The sequence below is a fragment of the Pelobates fuscus genome, chromosome 6 (genome assembly GCF_036172605.1).
Source record: "Pelobates fuscus isolate aPelFus1 chromosome 6, aPelFus1.pri, whole genome shotgun sequence".
In the NCBI taxonomy this organism is placed as follows: Eukaryota; Metazoa; Chordata; class Amphibia; order Anura; family Pelobatidae; genus Pelobates; species Pelobates fuscus.
Genome location: NC_086322.1, coordinates 103287646 through 103313516, shown reverse-complemented (window position 1 = coordinate 103313516; position 25871 = coordinate 103287646). Strand labels below are relative to the sequence as shown.

General features: G+C 45.2%; 1 protein-coding gene across 1 annotated transcript in view; it reads right to left on the bottom strand.

The window, feature by feature from the left end:
• The window catches only part of LOC134614397 (caspase-3-like), a 55618-nt gene that overhangs the window by 11810 nt on the left and 17937 nt on the right, over positions 1-25871 (bottom strand). Inside the window, exons 3-4 of the mRNA XM_063458141.1 lie at positions 6353-6489; positions 4292-4420 (exon numbers count right to left, since the gene is read on the bottom strand). Of these exons, the coding sequence (XP_063314211.1) occupies positions 4292-4420; positions 6353-6489 (266 nt within the window). The remainder of the gene's footprint in view (positions 1-4291; positions 4421-6352; positions 6490-25871) is intronic.

Below are 25871 nucleotides of genomic sequence, written 5' to 3'. Positions count from 1 at the left end.
TGGGCTGTGTATGAGGGCTGCTTGTGGAATTGTGTGTGTGAATGGAAATGTCACATTGTGTGTTTGGTAGTGTGCGTATGTGAGGGGCTGTTTGGGGTATTGCATGTGAGAGGCTGCATGTGGGGTTGTGTGCATGTATGTGGATTGTTAGCTGATTACGTTTGTGCGGATTGTGTGTATGTTAGTTTGTGGGCTGTTCGTATTATTTGTATGAGGGGAGGGTTATTCTGCATTTCTGTGTATATCTAGCAGTGTGGGTGGCTTCCCTGGGTTCCAAGGTCAAGGATACTACAATGTGGATTCCCATTCACAAGTGCTGGGAGGAAGAGATCTGAGATAACTTCCTCTATGTACTGCAATGCATAAATTGAGGATTGTCCTTCACCGCCTCTTCGTATTAGCAGATATCTGAAGTTTTACTCGGACTCCTGATAGGCCAGAGCCTGTTTGGCTCTAGCAGCCTTGAGTGCCGTGCAAAGACACCTTGAGTGCCGTGCATGGCACTAGTGCCGTAGGTTGCCTACCCCTGCCCTAGGCTGTAATGTAAACACTGCAATTTCTCTGAAAGAAAGTGTTTATTGCAAAAAGCATGAAGGGACCGATTATACTCACCAGAACAAATACAATAAGCTGTAGTTGCTCTGGTGACTATAGTTACATAGTTACATAGTTACATAGTTAGATAGCTGAAAAGAGACTTGCGTCCATCAAGTTCAGCCTTCCTCACACCTGTTTTTTGCTGTTGATCCAAAAGGCAAAAAAAAAAAAAAACCCCCAGTTTGAAGCACAATTTTGCAACAAGCTAGGACAAAAAAATCCTTCTTGACCCCAGAATGGAAGTCAGATTTATCCTTGAATCAAGCAGTTATTACCCTACATTGAAAGATTATATCCTTGAATATTCTGTCTTTGCAAGTATGCATCTAGTAGCTGTTTGAACATCTGTATGGACTCTGATAAAACCACTTCTTCAGGCAGAGAATTCCACATCCTGATTGTTCTTACAGTAAAAAAACCTTTCCTTTGCCTTAGACGAAATCTTCTTTCTTCCAGTCTAAACGCATGGCCTCGTGTCCTATGTAAAGTCCGGTTTGTGAATAGATTTCCACACAATGGTTTGTATTGGCCCCGAATATATTTGTATAATGTTATCATATCCCCTCTCAGGCGACGTTTTTCTAAACTAAATAGGTTTAAATTTGTTAACCTTTCTTCATAGCTGATATGTTCCATTCCTTTTATTAATTGTTCTTTTAAAGAACACTGATGGCCAGAAGTCAGTTGCCGAGCTCACCAAATTTACTTGAGATGTGCCGCCATATTTTTCTCAGAAACTCAGGTGACAACTAGAATATTACTAATAAACTATTCAGTGTTATTCCTTATTTAAGCAAAACTGGTTAAATAAATCCCCAAGTTCTCATGAGGCATGTTGTATATGCCTTTGCTAATCCAAAACTCAAACCCCCCTCCCACCCCCATTTGCCACTAATAATATACAGGTTTTTAGATAACAGTTGCTTTAGCATAATAAAGGCACTATTAATGGAAGCTGTAAGATAATCACTGTCCCATGATGGCTATTACGCAAGACATTTAGTATTCGTTTTGAAATGGATACGCCATGCCTTGTTTATTTTCTTACTAAGGTAACACATACCTGAAGCCTATATACCCTTACAACACCTAGAGACATACTGACAATCATGGAATAGAGAAGGGGGAAGGGGAGGGGGAGAATAGAATATACAAAAAAAGAAACACAACACCCCCATTTTCTTAAAATCTTAATGTGTTTGCTAACCTTTGAGAGGGTTTCACTTTACAATGACAATTCACCTGTTGTAGCTCCATTGATTCATTCATAGGAGAATATATTATTCAAAACGAAAAAATCCTCAGTCTCCTAAGAGACCTTTGCTAATTAATGTCACTAACACAGAAATGACAGCCACTTACACGTCAGCACCCCAACAATAAACAATCGGTATAAACAAAAAAAGAGTATACACACTAAAATATGTGATAAAAACGTATAACTGAAAGTGTTCCCAGGTGTACCTCACAAACACCTAAAGACAATATACAACCAAGTAGAAAAGTGGAAAACATACCATACCACACATCGGATGTGCCGAATCAACAGAAATTACCTGCAGTATATATATCCATAAGGGTGAACATGCAGATATCCCTGAAGAAGTCCTACATCTTATCGGACGAAACGCGTTGGATTCTCTCTTTATGGACTTTTGATTTGTATTTTATTATGCCTATGTATTTGGCTGTCTGCATATACCTGCTCCTGAGTTTCCTATTGGATTTGTGACCACACTGTTCGGAGTAACATGTTATATGGAGACACGCTCTTTTGAAATTCATATATGCAAGTGCGACCAATAAATGTGATTTTGTACTTTAACAAACTTCACCATCTTTGATTTCCTTTATCCACATATACTCCATGGGATGATATTCAAGCATATTCATCATACATCATACTACCCCTGAGAGGGTGAGAAGCCTGATTTCACGTTTGCTTGTGAGTGTATCTATTGTAACACTTATACATACACTCTATTCTATACTGTATTACGCTATGTCAGTTTTCTGATTCTTACACAGATCATATTCACGGATTGTATCCGATTCCAGGTTGTTTTATATTTTGTATATATATTCAACGTATTCTGGGTGTTTTCCACTTTTCTACTTGGTTGAATAAACAATCTGCACTGATTGACCACTTTGCTTGTTCATGTCTTTCCTCCTAGTCCACCTACAGTGTGTGAATTGCTCTGAAACTCCACTATCATGCTGCTGGTGTCACTGGGAGGTTTTACCATTGCTTGGTTTATTGTACGGAGAGTACACTGGACTGCTTCTCCCTGCCCAGAGTTGCTTATAAATGCAACTGTAATCTTCCCCTTGGGTCAGTAATGTCAAAGGATGACTTTTACAAGATTTGTACAGGACGCCCAAGGAGATTTATCACCTCCACTCTCAAAGTTTGGGAGAGTCAGAGCCAAGGCAGATGTGGGGTCGGCAGTTCAGGAGATTTCTAGTTTACCTGGAAGCAGTATGGCTGCTATTCGTTCTTACAGCAGTTACAGTCATCCTATGTAATGAATAGAACTGCAGCTATTCTCTTTCCCTAGCATGTCAATTTACACGTACAGGGGAGGAGTAAATGTACAAAACCTCTGTTTTTCTAAGGTAAAACTATGCACATAACATATTTCCATTTTCCATCTTGGGAATACTTAGCAGGTATCTTGGCATTAACAATGTAAGGGTTGGTGCCATGTTACAACTGATTTCGCCATTTGTCACAGTTTATAATTTTTCTAACTTTGTTGGTTTGGTTTTTCTTATTATTTGAAATTTTAAACACCACATGATGCGGTTATACTCTTTTAAACCATCAATAGAAACAAATATCAAAATATGGCACAAAAAGCATTCCAGTTCTCAAACACCAATGGTGAGTGAAAAGTTTGCCCAGGCTAGTGTGCACATCTCTAACCTGTGGGAGCATAGGGGTGCCCGCTGGGCATTTTGAGAGCAAGAGGTTAGTGCCTCTAACTGCTGTATACACGTGTTGCTGCCACTAGGAGGCCCAGTATAAGCCTAATTGTTAGGTGTTATGACTGCCACTCCCAGTATCAGGTGTTGCCATCATGGACTGCACAGCAGTAAATTTGCAAGCAGCTGGTTGTCTCTGTATCAGGAAGGAAAGGAGTATTGTATCACTTGAATGTTATTTGTAAGCTTAGTTATGTCTTGGTTACATTCCAAATTAGGCTTAATTAGAATTTTTGATTAGTGACGGAGATAAATTGCAAGTTTTGGGTAAAATCTACACCTAATGCAACGTACCATTAAAGAAAATATAGAATCTCCCCCTTAGCAACCAGGGTCTTCAAGGCCCCTGCTAAAACACTACCCCCCATAAGTCCGACCCGGCAAAAGATCTGGGAGACACAACCATGTTAATCTCCAAATGCGCCAGTTAAAAAATCACGTACCACAGTTGGTCACTGGGGACACAGTCCAACTTTATAGTCAGTTATTTTCGCACTTAGTTAAGTTCTAAGTTAGTACTCCTTTAACATAAAAGAGGCCAAGACATCTAGAAGGCGGAATAAACTTGTCAATACTATGCAATGCCATTGTACTATTGTTATGCACCAATTTTACGCACAAATAATGCGTATCACCTCAATAAAAGAAAGAAGTAAAAAAAAAACAAGAAAAAAAACCAAAACGACAATAAGTCCAAACAGTTTACCTTTCTTTAATAATCCAAAGATGTCAGAGCATTTTAGATCATTGAATATCTTGACCTGATAGCCAAAATATTTGAAAGTGTCAAATAGTTTCCGAGCATCAGTGTCTGTACCAGAGCGAGATCCCATTCCTAGGAGGAAGAGAAATGGAAAAAACAAAAAAGTGAAACAATGTTAGCATGGTCAGAGACTTGGAGAGAATATTGGACAGAGCTGCTCTATACAAAGGTATGTAGAAATCCCTACTAATTATAACTTCAGGCATTTCATCCTCAACTCTTTTTAAAAGACGCATAAATTCCAGCACATCTCTAACAGACACATATTGGCATTGCAATGTATCGTACTCAACGGCTCAGGGACTAAACGGACTTGTGGTAACGATGCCATCATTACCACAATTCATTTTCTGAAATTTCTGTCCTGCTACATCTGCTCTGGTCAATGGTAAGCGAGTTCCATGAAGACATGGCTTGTTAAGTATGGTACAGCCTGCACATAATCCTAACTTCGAAGTTCGACCCCTCTCAACCCCTTCGGGACCAATAAAGCACAGATTGCAAGCCAACATCAGTGCCTGACTTCACTAATTCTCTTTTGTCTGAATGAACACAATTTCCCACGGACAGAATTCCAACTCTTGTGGAAAGCCTTCTCGGAACTGTGGCGGCTGTTAGAGCTGCAAAAAAAATGACCATGGATTTGGTATGGGATGTCCAACTAACTCATAATGGTGTAATAGGCGAGGTGTCCACATACTTTTGCCTATATACAGTGCTCGTTATTTACCAAAGTGTGAATTAAAAGTCGCTTTTAGATGTAGAGGCTAGAGCAGTGGTTCCCAAACCAGTCCTCAAGGCATCCCTCCCAGTCCAGGATTTGGAGATTGCCCAGTTGTGTCCAAGGTGTTTTTTTGTTTTTGGTTTTTTAAATGACTTTAGTGGATTGGGAACCACTGGGATAGAGTCACCAAACGAAAAGCATAGCCGATTTCAAGAGTCTGGATAACAGAACTAACAATCTCTGAAATATTCAGATATTATTAAACGGTTACTTCATTCTCTTCCCTATTTATAACCACCCCCCAATTTTTTTTTTACAATACGAACGTTTATTTGAGCAGATGTCGGGTATGACTGAATTAACAAGGCATTTCTTTTGTAGGCTTCTCTCAGACAAGAAACAATGGGTAATTATTATTTTTTTGTGGCAACTATTTTTACAGAGTTGAAAAAATAAATACATTTAAACAAAAAAATGTCCAAGATGTTATGACATAACAAAATGGAAAAATTGGCAGAGGGAAGGAAAATTAATTGCATTAAAGAGAAGTTAAATTAATACTCACTGGTTACGTTAAAACCAAGAGAAGAGGTCCTATTAAAAGGACACTATAGAGACACCTTGACCACTTAATCTCATGGATGTTGTCTGGGTGCAGTGTCCTTGTTCCCCTTAGCTCTGCAATGTAAAAAACATTGCAGTTTTGGGGAAATTGCAATAATTATAATGCAGGACCAAGACTGCCTCTAATGGCTTTCAATCCGACAGCCGCTAGAGGCACTTCCTGGTTGCCAATGGACTTTTGGTTGCCAAACTGACACTGGAAAACCCCATAAGAAAGCACTAAAGCAAGGCTTTCCTATGGGGAAGGCCTAATGCACTTGCGGCGTTTGCTATGCATACGCATTATCCACCAACTGAGGAGGCAGAGCACCGACCCAGAGCTGAGGGACATCGGCGCTGGAATCAGTTAAGTGACTACATTTTTTTTTTTGCCCTTTAGCGTCCAGAGGGGCACCAGGGGGCTCTATAGTGTTAGGAATACAGATTTGTATTCTTAACACTATAGAATCCCTTTAACCCCTTTATCTGAGCCTACCTGCGAGGTTTGTTATATTTCTTTCTCTCTGATATCCAAAAGCAAATGTCTTTCCCATTAAATTTTTGATGGTGATATAGCATTAAGAGTATTATAAAAACCATGCACTGCAATAGCCATGAAAATATGACAAATAAGTGAATTATTATTTTGTCATACACAGAATTAAGTTGAACCTTACTTGTGGATGGATGAAAATTCTTATTGTTTATAATGACACACTGCCCCATCTCTGGATAATCCATTTTGTACTTGAACAGATGATCAAACTTGGATTTCTTGTCGATTTCTTTTGGCTCAGTGCTTCGTGAAATCATGCTATATACAATATCAATTAAAGAACAGATAAATAGGTTACCATACATTTGTAATTTTAATATCATCCTGCAATAATGGGCAACGTGAAGAAATTCATAAATGATCCCACACATCAAGGGTAAGCCAGGAGAAACATTCTCGGGACCTTCTTTAGGGTCAAATTCAACAGGACAATACATTACATTGCAAGTACCAACAATATATACCACCAATAATCAAGAAAATAACTCACCAGTGTGTTTACCACCGAGCCCGCCGTCACCAAGTGCACTTCCGGGTATGCGCGCGCACCACTAAGCGTGCCCCGCCTCCCGTCACGTGATTATGCGTGCCTGACGTCATAGACAACCGGACGACCCGGTTTCCATACCAACTATAAACAATCCATGATATGAATGTCTGAATATGTTCCCATGCAAAATAACATAAGGGGAACATGAATACACGTGCATTGAGTAAGTGAATATAAAATATATGAATCACCAATAGGCATCCCAGTATTGAAAGACAGAACATACTACACATTAATGCATGTAATTAAATGCAAAGTGCTTAAGTTAAAGTGCACCAAAATTAGCAAATCTTATATGTAATAAAGTGCTAATGTGTAAAAATAGTGCTAAAAAGTATTTAAAGTGCAAAACAAGTGTTAAAGTGAAATATGCTAATAGTAAAGTGCTACATAAATAAAGTGCTACATAAACATTAAAATCAATTGTTCATTTATAAATTCACATATATTCTATATATTATTAAAACCAACTATAAATTAGTGCTAGATAAGACCATATTGGCAAGCTGGACTACCCTATAAAAAAGAATGATAGGTAACATTTTCATTAAGTCCCAGAGGTGACACCGTATTCAATTGGTGGATCCAAAATGCTTCTTTTTGAAGCAGTAATCTACCCCTATTACCCCCTCTCCGGGGGAGGGATGTGGTCAATACCCACAAATTTAAGGGATGCCAAGGGATGTTTTTTGTCCAAGAAATGCTCGACAACGGGTTGGTCTGATTGTCCATCCCTATACGCCAACCTGATACTTGAGCGGTGGCCCCTAATCCTCTCGCACAAGGGTGTTTCAGTCTTCCCCACATAATGTAGACCACATGGGCATACCAATTTATAGACCACAAATGGGGTTTTACAAGTAATGGTGTGTCTTATATCATATACTTTGCCTTCAATTGTAGCTCAGCCTTGTTGTCATCCGAATTATTACAGATAACCCTCTGGAATTGCGCCTTGGGGATAGACTTTTTCAAAGGGACTGGGTGTGCACTGTCTGCATGCAGCAACTTGTTACGGTCTGTTGGTTTTGAGAATAAAGTGTCCTGGATTTCATTTATTCCATATGAAAGATCCAGGTCCTGAACACTGTCTTCACTGACATTGGCCGTGAATTTGATAGGTGTTGGAAGTAAATTGAGGTCATCTACCATAGAATGTGCCTCACTACAACTACCTCGCCAGATAATCAAAAGGTCATCTATGAAGCGGTAATAACCAATAATCTTCTCCTGGTAAGGGGTCAATATGTAGGTTGTGTCATATATATATATATATATATATACATACACACATGTACGCATTAGCATACATTGGGGCCATGGCTGACCCCATCGATGTCCCCGCCACCTGTAAGTACCACTGTTCTTCAAATCTGAAGTAGTTGTTATGTAAAATTAAAGACAGAAGTTCCAATGTAAATTCAATGGTTGGACCTTGATAAACCGAGGAACCACATAACACCTGTCGCATCGCCTCAATAGCCCCTATGTGGGGGATGACAGTATACAAACGTCCATGGTGATAAATATTGGAGGCTTACCACTAAATTCCAATGTTTTGATTTTACGTAGGAGGGTCTGTGTGTCCTTGATGCATGTGTGTAACTCCTCCACCGGCCCTTTAAAACTATGATCCAACCATTGTGCTATGGGTTTCAAGATACCATCTATAGCAGAAACAATGGGGTGGCCTGGGGGTCTGTGCATGTCCTTGTGGATCTTCGGTATACTATAAATGATGGGAGTGCGAGGATGTTGTTTGTTCAAAAATTTATGCAAGTCCTGACTGATATAGCCGGCTCTAAGGCCCATATCCACAACATCAGATATTTTTCTTTGGATGTCCAAAGTAGGGTCACCAGGTAAGGGGCAATATGTGTTCAAATCTTGGAGTTGATGTTTAAGGTCCTCCGCATAGTCCGTATAATTCATGAGAACAACACCACCACCCTTGTCCGCAGAGCGAATAACGATAGTCCGGTCTTTGGATAAACTGTCAAGAAGTTGTCGCTCCTAATAGTAAGGGACTATCATATGTCCCCACCAATTTGGCTAACTCCTTGTAAGTGGAACACTGAGTTGTTTCAGTTTGGAAGAAACATGAGGCTCAAAGAATTCTTTCATACCATGAATAAGAACACACCATTACCGACGTCCAGGGGTTCAGAGCAGGGCCGGACTGGGAAAAAAATTCGGCCCGGGCATTTTTCAATCAGAGCGGCCCCCTAAGAAGGGGGCGGGGCCAGAGAGGGTGTGTTTTGTCATCACTAATGACAAGCACGCCCCCTCTCAAAGTGAGCATGTTAGTTCAATGCGCAGAGCCCCACTGAAGAGCTCTGGCATTAGAAAAAGGCCCTGAATTTGTTCTGCGCAGCGCAAGCAAATTTAATAACATGCTTGCGCTGTGTTTGCTTTTAAATTGTCTCTGGTGTCTCCACAGGTGAGATACCAGAGGACAAAAGGGCCAGGAAAGTGTATGGTGCATGTGGGATTGCGTGTGTGTAGAGTGTGGTGTGGTATTGTGTAAATAGGTCAATTTAATTTGTGTTTGTCGTGTAATATGTGTTGCTAGGGGCTGTAGAGAGTGTGTGTATAGGGGGCATAGTGTTATAGGGGATGTAGCGAGTGTGTGCATACGGGCTGTAGTGTGTGTGTAGGAGATCTAGTGTGTAAAGGACCAAGAGTGTGTATAGGAGATTCTGTTTGTGTGTGTGTGAGTATATAGAGAATTAAAAGTGCATATAGGGTAAGGGATCTAGCGTGTATCTGGAGCCTAATGTGTGTAGTGGTGCAGTGTGAGGGGTGCTGTAGTGTGTGTGTGTGTATATATATATATATATATATATATATATATACACTGCGTGCAGAATTATTAGGCAAATTAGTATTTTGACCACATCATCCTTTTTATGCATGTTGTCTTACTCCAAGCTGTATAGGCTCGAAAGCCTACTACCAATTAAGCATATTAGGTGATGTGCATCTCTGTAATGAGAAGGGGTGTGGTCTAATGACATCAACACCCTATATCAGGTGTGCATAATTATTAGGCAACTTCCTTTCCTTTGGCAAAATGGGTCAAAAGAAGGACTTGACAGGCTCAGAAAAGTCAAAAATAGTGAGATATCTTGCAGAGGGATGCAGCACTCTTAAAATTGCAAAGCTTCTGAAGCGTGATCATCGAACAATCAAGCGTTTCATTCAAAATAGTCAACAGGGTCGCAAGAAGCGTGTGGAAACACCAAGGCGCAAAATAACTGCCCATGAACTGAGAAAAGTCAAGCGTGCAGCTGCCAAGATGCCACTTGCCACCAGTTTGGCCATATTTCAGAGCTGAACATCACTGGAGTGCCCGAAAGCACAAGGTGTGCAATACTCAGAGACATGGCCAAGGTAAGAAAGGCTGAAAGACGACCACCACTGAACAAGACACACAAGCTGAAACGTCAAGACTGGGCCAAGAAATATCTCAAGACTGATTTTTCTAAGGTTTTATGGACTGATGAAATGAGAGTGAGTCTTGATGGGCCAGATGGATGGATTGGTAAAGGGCAGAGAGCTCCAGTCCGACTCAGACGCCAGCAAGGTGGAGGTGGAGTACTGGTTTGGGCTGGTATCATCAAAGATGAGCTTGTGGGGCCTTTTCGGGTTGAGGATGGAGTCAAGCTCAACTCCCAGTTTCTGGAAGACACCTTCTTCAAGCAGTGGTACAGGAAGAAGTCTGCATCCTTCAAGAAAAACATGATTTTCATGCAGGACAATGCTCCATCACACGCGTCCAAGTACTCCACAGCGTGGCTGGCAAGAAAGGGTATAAAAGAAGAAAATCTAATGACATGGCCTCCTTGTTCACCTGATCTGAACCCCATTGAGAACCTGTGGTCCATCATCAAATGTGAGATTTACAAGGAGGGAAAACAGTACACCTCTCTGAACAGTGTCTGGGAGGCTGTGGTTGCTGCTGCACGCAATGTTGATGGTGAACAGATCAAAACACTGACAGAATCCATGGATGGCAGGCTTTTGAGTGTCCTTGCAAAGAAAGGTGGCTATATTGGTCACTGATTTGTTTTTGTTATGTTTTTGAATGTCAGAAATGTATATTTGTGAATGTTGAGATGTTATATTGGTTTCACTGGTAAAAATATATAATTGAAATGGGTATATATTTGTTTTTTGTTAAGTTGCCTAATAATTATGCACAGTAATAGTCACCTGCACACACAGATATCCCCCTAAAATAGCTAAAACTAAAAACAAACTAAAAACTACTTCCAAAAATATTCAGCTTTGATATTAATGAGTTTTTTGGGTTCATTAAGAACATGGTTGTTGTTCAATAATAAAATTAATCCTCAAAAATACAACTTGCCTAATAATTCTGCACTCCCTGTATATATATGTGTGTGTGTGTGTGAGCGAGGGTGCTGTCTGTCGGAGGGTGCTGTGTGTGAGTGAGGGTGCTGTGTGTAAGTGAGGGTGCTGTGTGTGTCTGAAGGTGATGTGTGCTGTGTGTCTGGGTGCGCTGTGTGTGTGTCTGGGTGCGCTGTGTGTGTGTGTCTGGGTGCGCTGTGTGTGTGTGTCTGGGGGTGCTGTGTGTGTGTGTCTGGGGGTGCTGTGTGTGTGTCTGGGGGTGCTGTGTGTGTGTCTGGGGGTGCTGTGTGTGTGTGTCTGGGGGTGCTGTGTGTGTGTGTCTGGTGGTGCTGTGTGTGTGTGTCTGGTGGTGCTGTGTGTGTGTGTCTGGGGGTGCTGTGTGTGTGTCTGGGGGTGCTGTGTGTGTGTCTGGGGGTGCTGTGTGTGTGTCTGGGGGTGCTGTGTGTGTGTCTGGGGGTGCTGTGTGTGTGTCTGGGGGTGCTGTGTGTGTGTCTGGGGGTGCTGTGTGTGTCGGGGTGCTGTTTGTGTCCGGGTGCTGTTTGTGTCCGGGTGCTGTTTGTGTGTCTGGGGGTGCTGTGTGTGTGTCTGGGGGTGATGTGTGTGTGTGTCTGGGGGTGATGTGTGTGTGTGTCTGGGGGTGATGTGTGTGTGTCTGGGGGTGATGTGTGTGAGGGGGCTGTTAGTGTGATTTTTTTATTAAATAAAAAAAAAATCACACTAACAACCCCCTCACACACGTCACCCCCAGCCACACACACAGCACCCAGACACACACACAGCACCCCCCAGCACCCCGACACAAACACAGCACCCCCAGACACACACACAGCACCCCCAGACACACACAGCACCCCCAGACACACACAGCACCCCCAGACACACATGTGGTGCTGTGTTTGTGTCGGGGTGCTGTGTGTGTCTGGGGGTGGTGTGTGTGTCTGGGGGTGGTGTGTGTGTCTGGGGGTGCTGTGTGTGTGTCTGGGGGTGCTGTGTGTGTGTCTGGGGGTGCTGTGTGTGTGTCTGGGGGTGCTGTGTGTGTGAGGGGGCTGTTAGTGTGATTTTTTTTTATTTAAATGTATTTTTTTTATTACTAAAAAAAAAACAAAAAAAAAACTTATATTTCCCCCCTTCCCCCCCCCCCCTCCCTTCTTACCTTTATCCTGGGAGGGGGGAGATCCGTTCCTCCTGTGCGTGGGGTGCCATGCTGCCATCCTTCCCTGGTGGTCCAGTGCCGGCAGTTCACTCTCGCGAGATCTGAGCGTTGCCGTGGTAACCGCGGCAACGCTCAGACCTCGCGAGAGGACCCGGCGGAGCTGCTGGATAGAGCTCCGCCGGTCCTCTCCTCCCTCCCACACTCCCCAGCCAGCGGCCGCCCTTAACAGTGACTGTGGGCCGGTGAGGGAGATCTTTGATCTCCCCACCGGCCCATGGAGACACACAGCAGGGCCGGCGCTCGGGTAGCGCTGGCCCTGCAGGGGCTGGCAGGGGAGATCCTATGATCTCCCCTGCCGGCCTCGGCCCCACGGCCATCGCGGCCCACCGGGCATTTGCCCGGTATGCCCGATGGCCAGTCCGGGCCTGGTTCAGAGAAATTTAGAGTCAAATCTACAAACTAATAAATCATCTATTAAGATATTTCTTGCAACTACATCTAAGATGACACAAGAGTTCTGTCTAAACGGCATTATAAGAGACATAACATCAGTAAAAAGGAGCGACAACTTCTTGACAGTTTATCCAAAGATCGGACTATCGTTATCCGCTCTGCGGACAAGGGTGGTGTTCTCATGAATTATACGGACTATGCGGAGGACCTTAAACATCAACTCCAAGATTTGAACACATATTGCCCCTTACTTGGTGACCCTACCTTGGACATCCAAAGAAAAATATCTGATGTTGTGGATATGGGCCTTAGAGCCGGCTATATCAGTCAGGACTTGCATAAATTTTTGAACAAACAACATCCTCGCACTCCCATCATTTATAGTATACCGAAGATCCACAAGGACATGCACAGACCCCCAGGCCACCCCATTGTTTCTGCTATAGATGGTATCTTGGAACCCATAGCACAATGGTTGGATCATATTTTTAAAGGCCGGTGGAGGAGTTACACACAGACCCTCCTACGTAAAATCAAAACATTGGAATTTAGTGGTAAGCCTCCAATATTTATCACCATGGACGTTTGTATACTGTCATCCCCCACATAGGGGCTATTGAGGCGATGCGACAGGTGTTATGTGGTTCCTCGGTTTATCAAGGTCCAACCATTGAATTTACATTGGAACTTCTGTCTTTAATTTTACATAACAACTACTTCAGATTTGAAGAACAGTGGTACTTACAGGTGGCGGGGACATCGATGGGGTCAGCCATGGCCCCAATGTATGCTAATGCGTACATGTGTGTGTATATATATATATATATATATATATATATATATATATATATATATATATATATATATATATATATATATATATATATATATATGACAAAACCTACATATTGACCCCTTACCAGACCCCTTACCAGGAGAAGATTATTGGTTATTACCGCTTCATAGATGACCTTTTGATTATCTGGCGAGGTAGTTGTAGTGAGGCACATTCTATGGTAGATGACCTCAATTTACTTCCAACACCTATCAAATTCACGGCCAATGTCAGTGAAGACAGTGTTCAGGACCTGGATCTTTCATATGGAATAAATGAAATCCAGGACACTTTATTCTCAAACCCAACAGACCGTAACAAGTTGCTGCATGCAGACAGTGCACACCCAGTCCCTTTGAAAAAGTCTATCCCCAAGGCGCAATTCCAGAGGGTTATCTGTAATAATTCGGATGACAACAAGGCTGAGCTACAATTGAAGGCAAAGTATATGATATAAGACACACCATTACTTGTAAAACCCCATTTGTGGTCTATAAATTGGTATGCCCATGTGGTCTACATTATGTGGGGAAGACTGAAACACCCTTGTGCGAGAGGATTAGGGGCCACCGCTCAAGTATCAGGTTGGCGTATAGGGATGGACAATCAGACCAACCCGTTGCCCAGCATTTCTTGGACAAAAAACATCCCTTGGCATCCCTTAAATTTGTGGGTATTGACCACATCCCTCCCCCCCGGAGAGGGGGTAATAGGGGTAGATTACTGCTTCAAAAAGAAGCATTTTGGATCCACCAATTGAATACGGTGTCACCTCTGGGACTTAATGAAAATGTTACCTATCATTCTTTTTTATAGGGTAGTCCAGCTTGCCAATATGGTTTTATCTAGCATTAATTTATAGTTGGTTTTAGTATATATGTGAATTTATAAATGAACAATTGATTTTAATGTTTATGTAGCACTTTACTATTAGCATATTTCACTTTAACACTTGTTTTGCACTTTTTTTTTTTTCAATTCTTTATTTTTTGTCCGACAGACATTACAGCAGTACAATAGTATATCATTTATGTGCTTTGCAGAAGCCTTTGGTGTAAGCCTGTATATTTTCAGTTGTCTGTCTTTCTTTCTTTTTTTTTTTTTTCAACTTCAACAGTATAACATAACATAGACGTGAGTGTGTTATAATTGCATCTATATATATATATAACACATGTTTGTACAAGTGAGGTTTGTTGTTATTTCTATTTCAGTTTTATTTTTATTTTTTCCCCCCTTTGAGGAGTCAGTCCAGGTTGGCGTCAGTCTGGCCTCGTTTGAGAGTGAGTCGTCCTCGCCTTTAGGGGTGTGGGAGACTCTTAGTTGTCTGGTGGTGAGGGTGAGTGTCTACTTCCTGTCTCTTGGCTCAGTAGCGGAGTCATTCGTTGTATTGTTCCCATGGTGCCCATACTCTGTTAAAGGCTGTCGTGGTATTGTGTATCTGTGCCGTCATTTTGTCCATTAAGTAGTTGTCTTTGATTTTAGCTAGGACTAGGGATAAAGGTGGCGTCTCCGACTGTTTCCATTGTTGTGCTAGGGCTCTACGGGCCGCTAGGTATAACATATTTAATAGTCTCGGTTCGTGTCTGTCTAGTCCGTCTGTCGGTCGGGAGAGTAAGCAAGCCCATGGGTCGGGCGTGAGTCTTTTGTTCAGGATGCAGGAGCTCATGTCTATTACCTCCCCCCAGAATAAGGCAACTTTTGGACATTGCCACCACATGTGAATGTAGGTGCCTTTTTCCCCGCACGTACGCCAGCAGGTGTCTGAGGGGCTGATTTTCATGTGGTTTTGCTTGACCGGGGTTGTATACCACCTAAAGAGCGTTTTGTACGCTTGCTCCTGTAGGGAGGTACAGATAGATGTTTTTGTGCATGCTTCCCAAATGGCTTGCCAGTCTATCCCCTCCAGCGTGTCCCCTAAGTCTGCTTCCCACCTGTCTGTGTAGGTGATTGTCCCCCATGTCCCTGCCTCTGTGCAGATGTGGTTATAGAGTAGTGAGATGAGTTTAGTTGGCATGTTTTCTTTGAAGCATATGCGTTCGAAAAATGTTAAGTTTTTGGTTGTCGCTGCTTTGACCGTGGCTGTTTGCGCGAAGTCTCTGATCTGGATGTAGCGGAAAAAGTCTCTGTTTTGCAACAGAGCTAGGGATTTTAAGTGATCGTATGTTACTAATTGTTTGTCGCTGTATGTAGCGTTGTAGTCCTGTGGTTTCTATGGCTTTGAAGTCTCGAGCCCTGAGTCCCGGCGGGAATGCTTTGTTCCGGAGAATTGGAGTCATCGGGCTTGGGGTGGTCATTAGTTTATATTTCTGTGCTACCTGGTCCCAGAGGCTTATTGAGTTGAGGATGGCTGGGCAGTCGGTTCTAAGTATCGTCCTGTGTTCTCTGGGTGTCCATATTAAAAATTGAGGTAGGTCCGTGCCAGTCATTATGGATTCTATGTCTACCCATCTGCGTTGGTCTATTGGGCAGTGCCAGTGTGCTATTTGGGCGAGTTGTGCCGCTACATAGTAGTTGTGTAAGTGGGGCAATCCCAAGCCTCCCCGTGGTTTAGGGTTGTATAGTATAGCTCTCGCTATTCTGTTTTTTTTCCTCTGCCATATGAAGGCGTCTATAGCCCTCTGAACGTCTGCTAGATCTCTTCTGGTGACCCTGATCGGTAGTGCTTGAAAGAGGAATAAGAGTCTGGGCATGACGTTCATTTTGACTGAGTGGAGGCGCCCTAGCCATGTGATGGGTTTATCTGTCCACTTGTCTAAGTCATTTTTTATGGTGCGTAAGAGGGGTGTGTAGTTGTGTTTGTATAGCGCATTGGGGTCAGCTGTAAGTTGTATTCCTAGATATGTTAGCGATTCCTGGTTTATCTTTAGTTGGTGTTTGTGCTTGATATATGATGCCTCTTGTTCTTGCAGGTGGAATGGCATGACTATTGATTTGGTGAGGTTGACCTTATATCCGGAGACTTCTCCGTATTGTAATAAGAGTGCGTCTAGTCGGTCCATGGATCGTGTCGGGTCAGTCAGTGTTAATAGGACATCATCGGCGTATGCCGCTACTTTGAATTGTTTGTTTCCTATTTGTATGCCCTGTATCAGTGGGTCTGTTCTAATGGATTGTAGTAGAGGTTCCAGCACTAGTGCGAATAGTAGGGGCGACAAGGGACATCCCTGTCGTGTCCCATTCCGCACTGGGAAGGGGGTCCTGGGGGCTCCAGGTATGATTGTTTGTGCTTGTAGATCCGTATATAGGGCCTTGATGGCACTAAGGTATGTTTCTGGGAAGCCTTGTGATTCAAGTAGCTGGAATAGGAATGGCCATTGGACTCTGTCAAAAGCCTTTTCGGCGTCTAGGGAGAGGGCGAGTGAGGGGGTGTTGGCTTTGGACATGTACCACATCAGGTCTGCTCCACGGCGGGTGTTTTCATATAGCTGTCGTCCCGGCATGAAGCCGACCTGATCCGGATGTATTAGTTTGGTCAAAAGGGGTGTTAATCGTATTGATAAGATTTTTGCGAATATTTTTAAGTCCGAATTGATTAGGGATATTGGCCTGTAATTCGTAGCTAGGGTAGAGTCTTTGTTTGGCTTTGGTAGCAGTATTATATTGGCGGTAGCCATGTCTCGGTCTGGGGTCCCTCCCTGTAGAAAGTGGTTATATAATTTAGTGAGGGGGGGTACTAATTCTTCCTTGAATTTTTTGTAATATGTCATGTCGTATCCGTCAGGTCCCGGTGCCTTATTGCCTTGCAGTCTAGAGATTGCTGCTGTAACTTCTTCTTGAGTTATAGGCTCTTGTAGGGTGTCTGCTTCTGCTGTTGTCAACTTCGGTAGGTCTGGGGGGGCGTGGCCTGAGCTCTGACCGAGATGGACGCTTAGAGAGTGAGCTCCGCTCCGCCAGCACAAAACATAGCCTTAAAACTAGCAATAAACGGCACACATGGGACGAAACCGCCGCACCGATACCCCGCAGACCCCAAGGGGCTCCCAGTCCGGACACACTCACGGACCGATGGACGGCTTCCTCCAAACCCACACCGAAGTAAGTGGGGAAGCGTGCGGATCCAATATGGCGCCGACATCACCCCCCACGAGCGGGCCACGTGGCACTACCCTAGATGGGCTTGGGGAAGAGATCCGCTCGATGGCTGCAGCAATGGTGACTAAGGCAGACCTCTTAATTCACACCACATCCATACAAGATGCATTACGTGCGGAAATTGCAGGTATCAGATCAGAGGTTGCAGCACAAGCAGGCCGCATTCAGACTATTGAGCACGCACAGGAGGCCCAATCCACAAGACTGCAGGCAACTGACACAGCCCTTGCACGCCAGGGGGAAATGCTGTTGCACATGAGGAGAACAGTGGAAGACTTAGACAACAGGGGACGGAGGAGCAATATCAGAGTACGTGGAGTCCCTGAAGCTGAAGGGGAGGAAAATGTCGAACACACCCTGAATGATCTCTTCCATCAGATCATGGGTGAGCAAGCTCCTCACACCTTCAAATACGACCGTGCACACAGAGCATTGCGCCCCAGATCCCTAGATGACAGCCCAAGGGATATCATATGCTGCCTCAGCTCGTTCCGTGACAAAGAAGCCATCATGAAGGCAGCTAGAGCTCAACCTACCTGGAACCACCGAGGGGCACTGGTCTCAGTATTTAACGACCTCTCGCCCATCACCTTAGAGGCCAGGAGGGCTTTAAAACCCATCACGGCAGCCTTGCAAGAACGAAATATCGCCTATAGATGGGGTTTCCCATTTGCCTTGATGGCCAGACACCAGAATGGCTGGGCCTCCATCCGATGGCCAGAAGAGATCCCCAGATTCCTCGAGGAAATGGACTTACCGAACATCTCGGTCCCGGACTGGGTCCTGGGCCCACTGGGAGGGAGACCCCAACTTCAAAGGGGAGCACCACGGAGGCGAGGAGGTGGATCGCCTCGGGGCCTAGCAAGGCGCAGACGCAACAACCCAGAGGCACCAGAATAATGAGTATGCTCACCGCCTCCCTGAATACCCATCCCAACTTCTGCATTCCCCTGGATACCCACGTACCCCACCACTCCTTTGAAATTTATGGACTAACCGCAGACATTGGAACCCTAGGGGACTACCCCTCACAAAGACAGGCTACAATATCCCTTCGTTACGCCAACTCGCAGGATATGGACGGTAACTGTTATATGCCCACACAGACATAAGAGAGAACACGTTCAGTACCAACTCTCAGACCAAAGGACACAGAACCCACCAACTACGGAAAATGTGGACACTGCGATACACTTGTTGATTGGTGCACCGAACCAGCCCCTGGAAAGCAGATATAGCAGGAGAACGACCCCATGCACGTGTGACTGTATATACCCCTACAAAACAGGACTCCGTTGTGAGAACCACACACCTCTGCATTGAACTAAACTCTGAACCCCCACACTGCACCGTCTAATCGAAAGATGCTCACGATGGACTAACGGTACAGGGTGTCATGTCCACACTCACACAACATTAGGTGTTCAACTTACTGACACGCTTATAGTCATGTTACCTACACATAGGCCGCACACGGCTCACATTTCAATGGTTATGCAAACACTCATTCTATTGCAACATCTGTAATACCAGAGTATACTAGCAGGGACATGTACCTATACCACATGCTACACTCCGCAACATGATGTAAGGGGGGGAGGGGGGCTCGAGGGGGTATATGACTACAACAATGTCGAGGAATAATGCTACTTATCACTTATACAGAACCACGTGGAGGTGATACCATTGATTGTACCTTATACGCATTGCCTGATACTCGTTAAATGTACATCCATTGCGGGGATAGCTATGGGATGGGAGGAGGGGAGACGGGGAGGGGAAGTGACTTGAGCTATGCCACATGTTTAATAATATTGCTATGTTGAAATGTTTATATGTTGCTATTTATGTTTTCTTTGTTCCATACCATACCATGTGTTCTTCACAGCACTAGGCTGTGATGCTGGCGGTGAGGAGTTCGTTGATACAAAACACATACCACACACATACTTTGGATCCTTATCGGATCGGGGCGAGGCCGCCTACCCCTACGACAGGCCGTGCATAGAATACAACGGCGGAGCTCCCCGGGACCCCAACTCCTGGTCTGGTTACTGGAGTGGGCCTGGGCAACCCCTGCCGTCGCACGACTATACCCCCCTTCTCCTGAAGGGGGACCGAGGTGAACACTCTCCCTTCCCACTGTGGGGGTCACCTCTATCTGGGGACCTAACAACCCCATTTTCTTAACCTCTCCACTACACCCACTCTACACCTTACATCCCACACTTAACACACCGGCGTCTACCTCTCCCCTGCCCTGCGGTGCGGCCCACGGGCGGGTGAGCTCACCGAACCCGGCACCCTACCCAATCCCAACATCACATACCTAGACAACACGTACAAGTCCGCACACTCGAGAGACCCGCGAATTACTGCTACACAGGTATAGCCAGGGACTACAGTACACGCAAAGGAGTAACACGACATAACCTGCTACACCACACCCGCACAACACATAGAACCCCGGGAAACTATACGGAGACACGATTAGGCCTATTGATAACAATAGCTAACAGACAGGTGCTGGTATCTCCGCGCGACCGGGCTGCCTCGGTGGTGCGCCTATGGCGTACCTCGGTGCCCCGCTCAATGTCATGACTCTCAACTGTCGGGGCCTGAACGTCCCACTCACCTACTGCGGGAATTACACACGAAACGGATCTCAGTGGCAATGCTCCAAGAGACCCATTTCCTTGAGGGCTCCGCACCCAAACTCCGAAACCGACATTTCCCTAACAACTCCTTTGGCAATCACCCCACGGCCCGCAGAGCCGGAGTTGCAATACTAATCGCAGCCGAACTGGACTTTAAAGAACTAGGTAAGATGACAGGCACACAAGGGAGATTTCTCTTCCTCAAAGGCACCATTGCAGGCAAGCTTTACACCTTCGCGTCAGTCTATGTGCCCAATAAGAACCAGGCACGCTTCATCCGAAAAACACTGAACAAGCTGCGGGAATTCTCAGAGGGCACACTCATCCTGGGGGGGGACCTTAACACCCCCCTAGAACCCCACATAGACACCTCCACAGGGCACAGCCATATACCGCGATCTAGCCTTCACTCAATACGCAAGTCAATGGACGACCTGGGGCTAGTAGACTGCTGGAGAACGCTCAACCCAGATACTAAAGACTACACTCATTACTCCGCACTCCATGGGCGCTATTCGCGAATTGACTACCTGTTACTTCAACAGGAAGGATTGCCCCGATTCCGGAAGGCCGCCATAGAACCCGCTACATGGTCTGACCATGGTCCGGTGACAGTGGAACTGGAATCGCCGATGTTCAAGCCGGCACAATGGACTTGGCGCTTAAACGAGTCCCTGCTCCAGGACCCGGAGGTGAAAGGGGAAATTACGCAAGCTCTCGACCTATACTTTAAAGAAAATGATGTGGCGGACATTTCACCAATCACACTGTGGGAAGCCCACAAATGCACCATCCGTGGCACACATCAAAATCGCCTCACGCAAGAAAAAAGCAATCCTGAGGGAAATGACGGACCTATATGCTACCATCTCGAGGTTGGAACTCCAACACAAAGAAACTCAAAGTGCCGACGTACAAAGGGACTTGACAGAGGCCCGACACCGACTCAGGGACCTAATTACGAGAAGACACCACCGATTTCTACAACACTCCAAAAAAAATTTTTATATCCACGCAAACAAAGGTGGCAAATACCTGGCCCGCATCCTGAAAGGCGACACCCCCCGCACACGGGTGCACAAGATACGACTACCGACAGGGAATTCATCCCAACACCCAGACGACATCGCAAACGAATTCCGTCGATTTTACCACACCTTATACAACCTACCTGGCCCCGGAGCTACGCCACCGACGCAGCATAACAATACATCTATACACGAATACCTGCGTAACACCGTAAGCCGAACAGTGACAATGGAGGCAGCTAACATACTGGACGACCCGATTAGTATTGAGGAGATGGCGGCGGCCCTGAAGCGCACCAAATTGGGCAAAGCTCCAGGACCTGACGGCTTCTCCACAGGATATTACAAACGCTTCTCTTCCATCCTCCTGCCGAGACTGACGACTGCGGTCAATACCATCACCGAGGGGCAACGATTTGGACCAGAATCTCTGACAGCTACCATCACAGTGTTACTTAAACCCGGAAAAGACCCCGAACAGTGCAGCAGTTACCGTCCAATATCCCTATTAAACGTAGACACGAAACTGCTCACTAAAGTACTCGCAACCAGGATACAACGCGTGCTACCAAGTCTGATCCACGCGGATCAGACGGGGTTCATACCAGGGAGAGAGGCCCGTGACAGCACCCTACGCCTCTTCTCTATACAGCACAGAGCCCGGGAGTCACGGGATAAGATTTTCCTACTTTCCACAGATGCTGAAAAAGCCTTTGACCGCGTCAACTGGTCATACATGCTGGACACGCTGCGAGCCATGGGACTTGGACAAAACATGCTGACATGGATATCGGCGCTGTACGATTCGCCCCGCGCAACGGTCCGAGTGAATGGGGCCCTGACACCTAGCTTTGCGATCAACAACGGAACGAGACAGGGGTGTCCCTTGTCACCACTCTTATTCGCAATAACACTGGAACCGTTGCTACAAGCGATCCGACAGAACCCAGATATCACGGGATACACATGGAAGGACACAGAGCACAAGGTAGCCGCTTACGCGGATGACCTCCTTTTTTTTTCATATCTAACCCACGGATCACGATCCCATGCCTACTCCTGGAATTTGAAAAATTTGGGAGAATATCGGGGTTCAAGCTGAACCTTTCAAAATGTGAGGTACTCAACTTGACCTTCCCAACAGGAGAATACACAGAAATGGGAGCCGCCTTCCCGTTCCGATGGTGCGTAGGGAAGATGAAATACCTCGGTGTCTGGATAACTACGAACCCCCAAGAGCTTTACCGATATAATTTCGCACACATCCTCCATCAGGTAACCAGAGATCTCGACAATTGGAGATATCCGCACATTACATGGCATGGTCGAATTGCCGTACTTAAGATGAATGTACTACCGAGAATCCTCTATCTGTTTCAAACAATCCCGCTGGCACCACCGCCTATCTTCTTTTCCACCCTAAAATCGGCTATCATACGGTACGTCTGGAGGGGAGAAAAGTCCAGACTACGACACGAAACTCTGTGCCTACCTAGACGAGAAGGAGGGCTGGCACTCCCAGACTTCCAACGATACCATCAAGCAACCACGATGCAGCGCATTCTAGAATGGCACTCAAATGACTCCCCAAAACTATGGGTGACTTTGGACAGAGGAGACTCGAAAGCTAAACTTAAGGCAGCAGTGTGGCAAGGAGGATCGAGACGTCACAATGACGGGGGAACGGGGAACCCAGTGACTCAAACACTGGTGACATGGGGGAAGATAAGGAAAACCACACAGGTCTCCCCGATCCCTAGCCCCCTGATCCCCATTACACCTAACGCGGGTATAGGGGGAGGTGTCCCGGCCCGGGCTTGGATATTCCTGGAGGAAAGGGACTACATCCCGATATACACAGTGCTTAAGGAAGGAACGATACAGCCCCTGCGCACACTGTTGGCAGATAGACCTCTTACACCAATGGCATCCCTCCGACATATGCAGCTGACACATTATTATGAATCGCTTCCACTCAAAGAACAGCTGCATAGAGAACTAACCTGGTTCGAGGATATATGCCATCGTGGAGCGCAACTCGACAAAGCAGTCTCACAGCTCTACCAACACTTAATAGTCAGTACCACCGCAAATAACCACACCTTCAAGAGACGATGGGAAGACCAACTGGGAGAATCCATATCAACACCGCAGTGGGACAAAGCGCTCTTGTGGCAACACAAAAGCTCCTCCAGTTCCCACTACCAGGAGGTCAATTATAAACTGATCTCCATGTGGTACAGAACGCCGGTCGCCTTACACAGAATATTCCCGGAGGTGTCCCCAACATGCTGGAGATGCCAGGAGGAAAGGGGGACGGTGGTACACCTGTGGTGGGACTGTAATACCATTATACCATACTGGGAACGAATTAGGACAGAAATTAAAATGGTCCTCGGGGATGATACAGAGTGGTCTAAAGAACTGGCTCTCCTCCATGTCACCTCTCAGTCCATATCTAGATATAAAAAGTCCATACTCAGACACCTATTGAACGCAGCCAAGGCCCTTATACCTCTGTACTGGAAACGTGTGGAGATCCCCACGGTAGAGGAGTGGCGCCATAGGGTCGGAGACATACAATTGGCGGAGGCACTGCAGGCATCCCTGGCGGGCCGAGAGACTAGGCACGCGGAGCTTTGGCAACCATGGTTCATTTACAAAGCCAGAGGACATTAAATAAAACACAGCCTAGCATGAGGGAGGGGGAAACGAGGTTGAGCATTTGAACATAACACAGCACGTTAACACTGCCGGACACACAAACACCCTTATACCGAGGGAATACCCCCGAGAATAGTAACCTCAAGGTTGGATCTCGGGCATGGTCTCCCACACATCCAATCTGACGCTGGGGATGAGTAGCCCGAGCGAGCCAGGCCTTCCCTCACTGGGACGGTGGGGGCCGCATCGCGGGGATCCGGAGGGGGACGCTGACACGAACACCACCACAACCCACCTATCATATCGCCTACCAACAATCTGATCTTCCTCACTACCTACAAATAAAGACATCTCACATAGACACCATCACGTACACTCTACCCAGAGGGGCAAAAAGGTACTCAGATGTGAGATGAAATACCCCACCTGTGGGAACGCACTATTTTTGTTTACTTACACACGCTACAATCTTGACATGCACACACTATACACTCATGTAAAAGGACACTGCATCTTACGCACACCGAAGGTATTAACAAGCACATTATGTTGGGAAAAAAAAAAAAAATGCTGAATTATAAACTGAAAGATATACGATGCAGACATATTATGTAACCACGAATGTTTATTTGAGGCCTACGAGCCCTACATTTACTGTTACCGTGTTAATTTATATGATATCCTACCCCTTTTCAAAAACCTAAAACATAACTACAAACGAAAAAAGAAAAAAACAGAAAAAAAAAAAAAAAAAGGAAAAAAATGCTGTACAGTACTTATGCAACACTTTATAAACTGTAATGTCATGATAATCTGTTTGCTACCAGTCCTAAAGTGTATTTTTCCAGATGATCTTTCTTACTGGCCTGCGAGCCTAAGACAACTGTTGCTGTACGGTGAACAAATAAAAAGATTTACAAAAAAAAAAAAAAAAAAACTTTGGTAGGTCTGTGTGTGTCAAGAATTCTTTGATGTTTGCGAGTAGTTGTGTGTGTGCGCTATCTCAGTTCGTGGAGTGTGATCGTATAGTCTGCTAAAGTAGTCGGTGAATGCTAGGTTGATGTCCCTAGGTGTGTTTACTACTGTGTTAGCGGAATTACGGATCATGGTGATGGGTTTGGAGTCTTGTCGGGGTCTGAGTGTCCGGGCTAGTAGTGTGTCCATCTTATTGGCTTTCTCGTAAAAAAGGCGCCGTGATCGTAGGATAGCGTGTGCTACATCCGTTATTGATAGTTCTTTGATGGAGTGTCTAAGTGTCTGTAGTTCGTTAAATTTGTCTGTGGTGGGGTTGTGTTTGTGTTGGTGTTCTATTTTCCGTAGAGCGGTCTATAGTTCTAGGAGGCATTTTGTTTTTGCTTTTTTGTTATGGGTGGCTGTTCGGATGAAGTGGCCTCTCAGTACTGATTTGTGGGCTGCCCATATGGTCGTTGGATTTACGTCGCCCGTGTCATTGATGCTAAAGTAGTCTGTGATTGTTGCCCGTGTGGCGCCTAGTATCTCCTCATCATTGAGTAGGTTTGTGTTAAGTTTCCAAGTCCAGGTTGTGTGATAGTGTAGTTTCCCTAGTGTGATCGATATTTCGGCGTGGTCGGACCACGTGATGCTGTTGATCTCTGAATGAATGAGTTTAGTCATACCAGCTCCGTTGATGAGAATGTTGTCGATTCTGGAATATGTGTTGTGTGGTGCCAAGTAGAATGAGTAGTCTCTGGTATCTGGGTGTTGTAGTCGCCACGCATCAAGTAAACCCGTGTGTTGTAGGAAGGTGTGCATTAATTTGTCTTGGCCCCCTCTGCCCTGTGAGCGTTGCGTGCCTGGTTTGGAGCTTCTG